The sequence below is a fragment of the Sinocyclocheilus grahami genome, unplaced genomic scaffold, assembly GCF_001515645.1.
Source record: "Sinocyclocheilus grahami isolate Dianchi unplaced genomic scaffold, SAMN03320097.WGS_v1.1 scaffold455.1, whole genome shotgun sequence".
NCBI classification, from domain to species: Eukaryota; Metazoa; Chordata; class Actinopteri; order Cypriniformes; family Cyprinidae; genus Sinocyclocheilus; species Sinocyclocheilus grahami.
In genome coordinates, this window is record NW_015505634.1 from 276,727 (window position 1) to 278,170 (window position 1,444).

The 1,444-nt window shown below is 43.5% G+C and overlaps 1 protein-coding gene across 2 annotated transcripts in view; it reads right to left on the reverse strand.

Moving 5' to 3' along the window:
• LOC107552655 (macrophage-stimulating protein receptor-like) overlaps window positions 1-1,313 on the reverse strand; it is a 21,607-nt gene extending 20,294 nt beyond the window's left edge. For both annotated transcript variants that reach the window (XM_016234593.1, XM_016234592.1), the window contains exon 1: window positions 25-1,313. In XM_016234593.1, coding sequence (XP_016090079.1) covers window positions 25-1,221 — 1,197 coding nt within the window. In that variant the 5' untranslated portion in view covers window positions 1,222-1,313. The remainder of the gene's footprint in view (window positions 1-24) is intronic.
• Window positions 1,314-1,444: the final 131 nt, after the last annotated feature.

The window sequence follows — 1,444 nt, forward strand, 5'->3', positions numbered from 1 at the left end:
CTCCAGTGAGAAATGCAAACTCACCTCATGCGGGCACATTTCACAGGGCTGAAAATGGCACAATCCCCGAGAGAGCCGCTCTGTCCCACTTGAACAGCAGGACTCTACACCTTTCTCAATCTCACTGTTCACGGCATCAATTGGAAATGCGCACAAGGCAGAGTGTCTGATAGGATTCCCCTTTTCATCTGTTACAGCAAACACGCCATAAAGAATTGGGCTTTCCATCTTCACTCCTAGCTCATCGGCCAGCTCCTTGCCAAGTGTACTGAAATGAGCAGCTTGAACCGAATTGTATAAAACATCCTTAATCCACTGGCTCCTTTTCCTGCGTTTGGGCTCAAAACGGCACTCCAGAACAATTTCCCTGTACATCCAAGGCTCGCTGTCCTTGATCGGCAGCCGCCCAAGATGGGTCTGCAACTTGGCGTTTGGTTTCATTGGGCTCTCCCATTGTACAGATAAGAAATACACATATTCTGGCGTGGAGAAGGTATAGATGTAGTCGATGGAAAATATATCCTGGAATTCGGGAAGAACTGTCAGACCCTTCACTTGGCTGTCGAAACCGTCTTCTGTGGCAAGTACACGACGAATAGAAAGGGACTGTTTGCCAAAAGATCCAGCAATGGTGGTATTGATGGTAGCTGCTGTAAAGAAGAACGTTGAATAACCATCTCCAACCGCGCTGACCTTTGTTCCCAGAGGACTAGCAACACAGTCAGGACAAGCTAAGGGTGTGTTGACCTTTTTATCAAAAAAACATTCAGAGTTAGAGGGGCTTGCACTTTGATTAAGTTTAAGGAGGTTACAGACTCCATACTGGGTACTCCCACAGATGTACAGTAGGTTAAGATAGTCCAGAGGCTCTAAAACAAGAACTTGGTTATCCGTGTCCAGTGGCATTCCCGGTTCATTCTCAACATCACAATGACAAGTTTGACAATCTGGACTGCCAACTGGCCCGGTCCTTAATTCCCATAGTTTGGTGAGATTTTTGTCCAAGGCTTCAACCACATTTTGTGAGGCCACATAAACCTCATTAAAATTTTCATTAAAAACTATGTTCTGTATGGCTTTTGCAGTTTGGAAAAAAGAGACAGAGTAGGAAACAGAAAAGTTTATGTTCATTTGTGGGACTGTAGGACATGATTTTAGTGCACAGGTCAGATGTATCTGCAACCAGACACATTTTAACAAGGTCCTGGGGCTGATGAACATCTCCGCTGTCCTATGTAGCCTGATGTGAATGGATTTCACTGCTATTGCTAATACATGATGAAGATAACCGGGACCTTTGAATAGGAAAATACAGAAGAAAGAGAGATTAATATGTACACTGTAAAATGCTTTCATCATTATGTCAGAACATTCATTCCATTCCATAGGGTTACATTTTATTAAAGGGGTCATATGATGCTGCTAAAAAGAACTTTATTTTGTG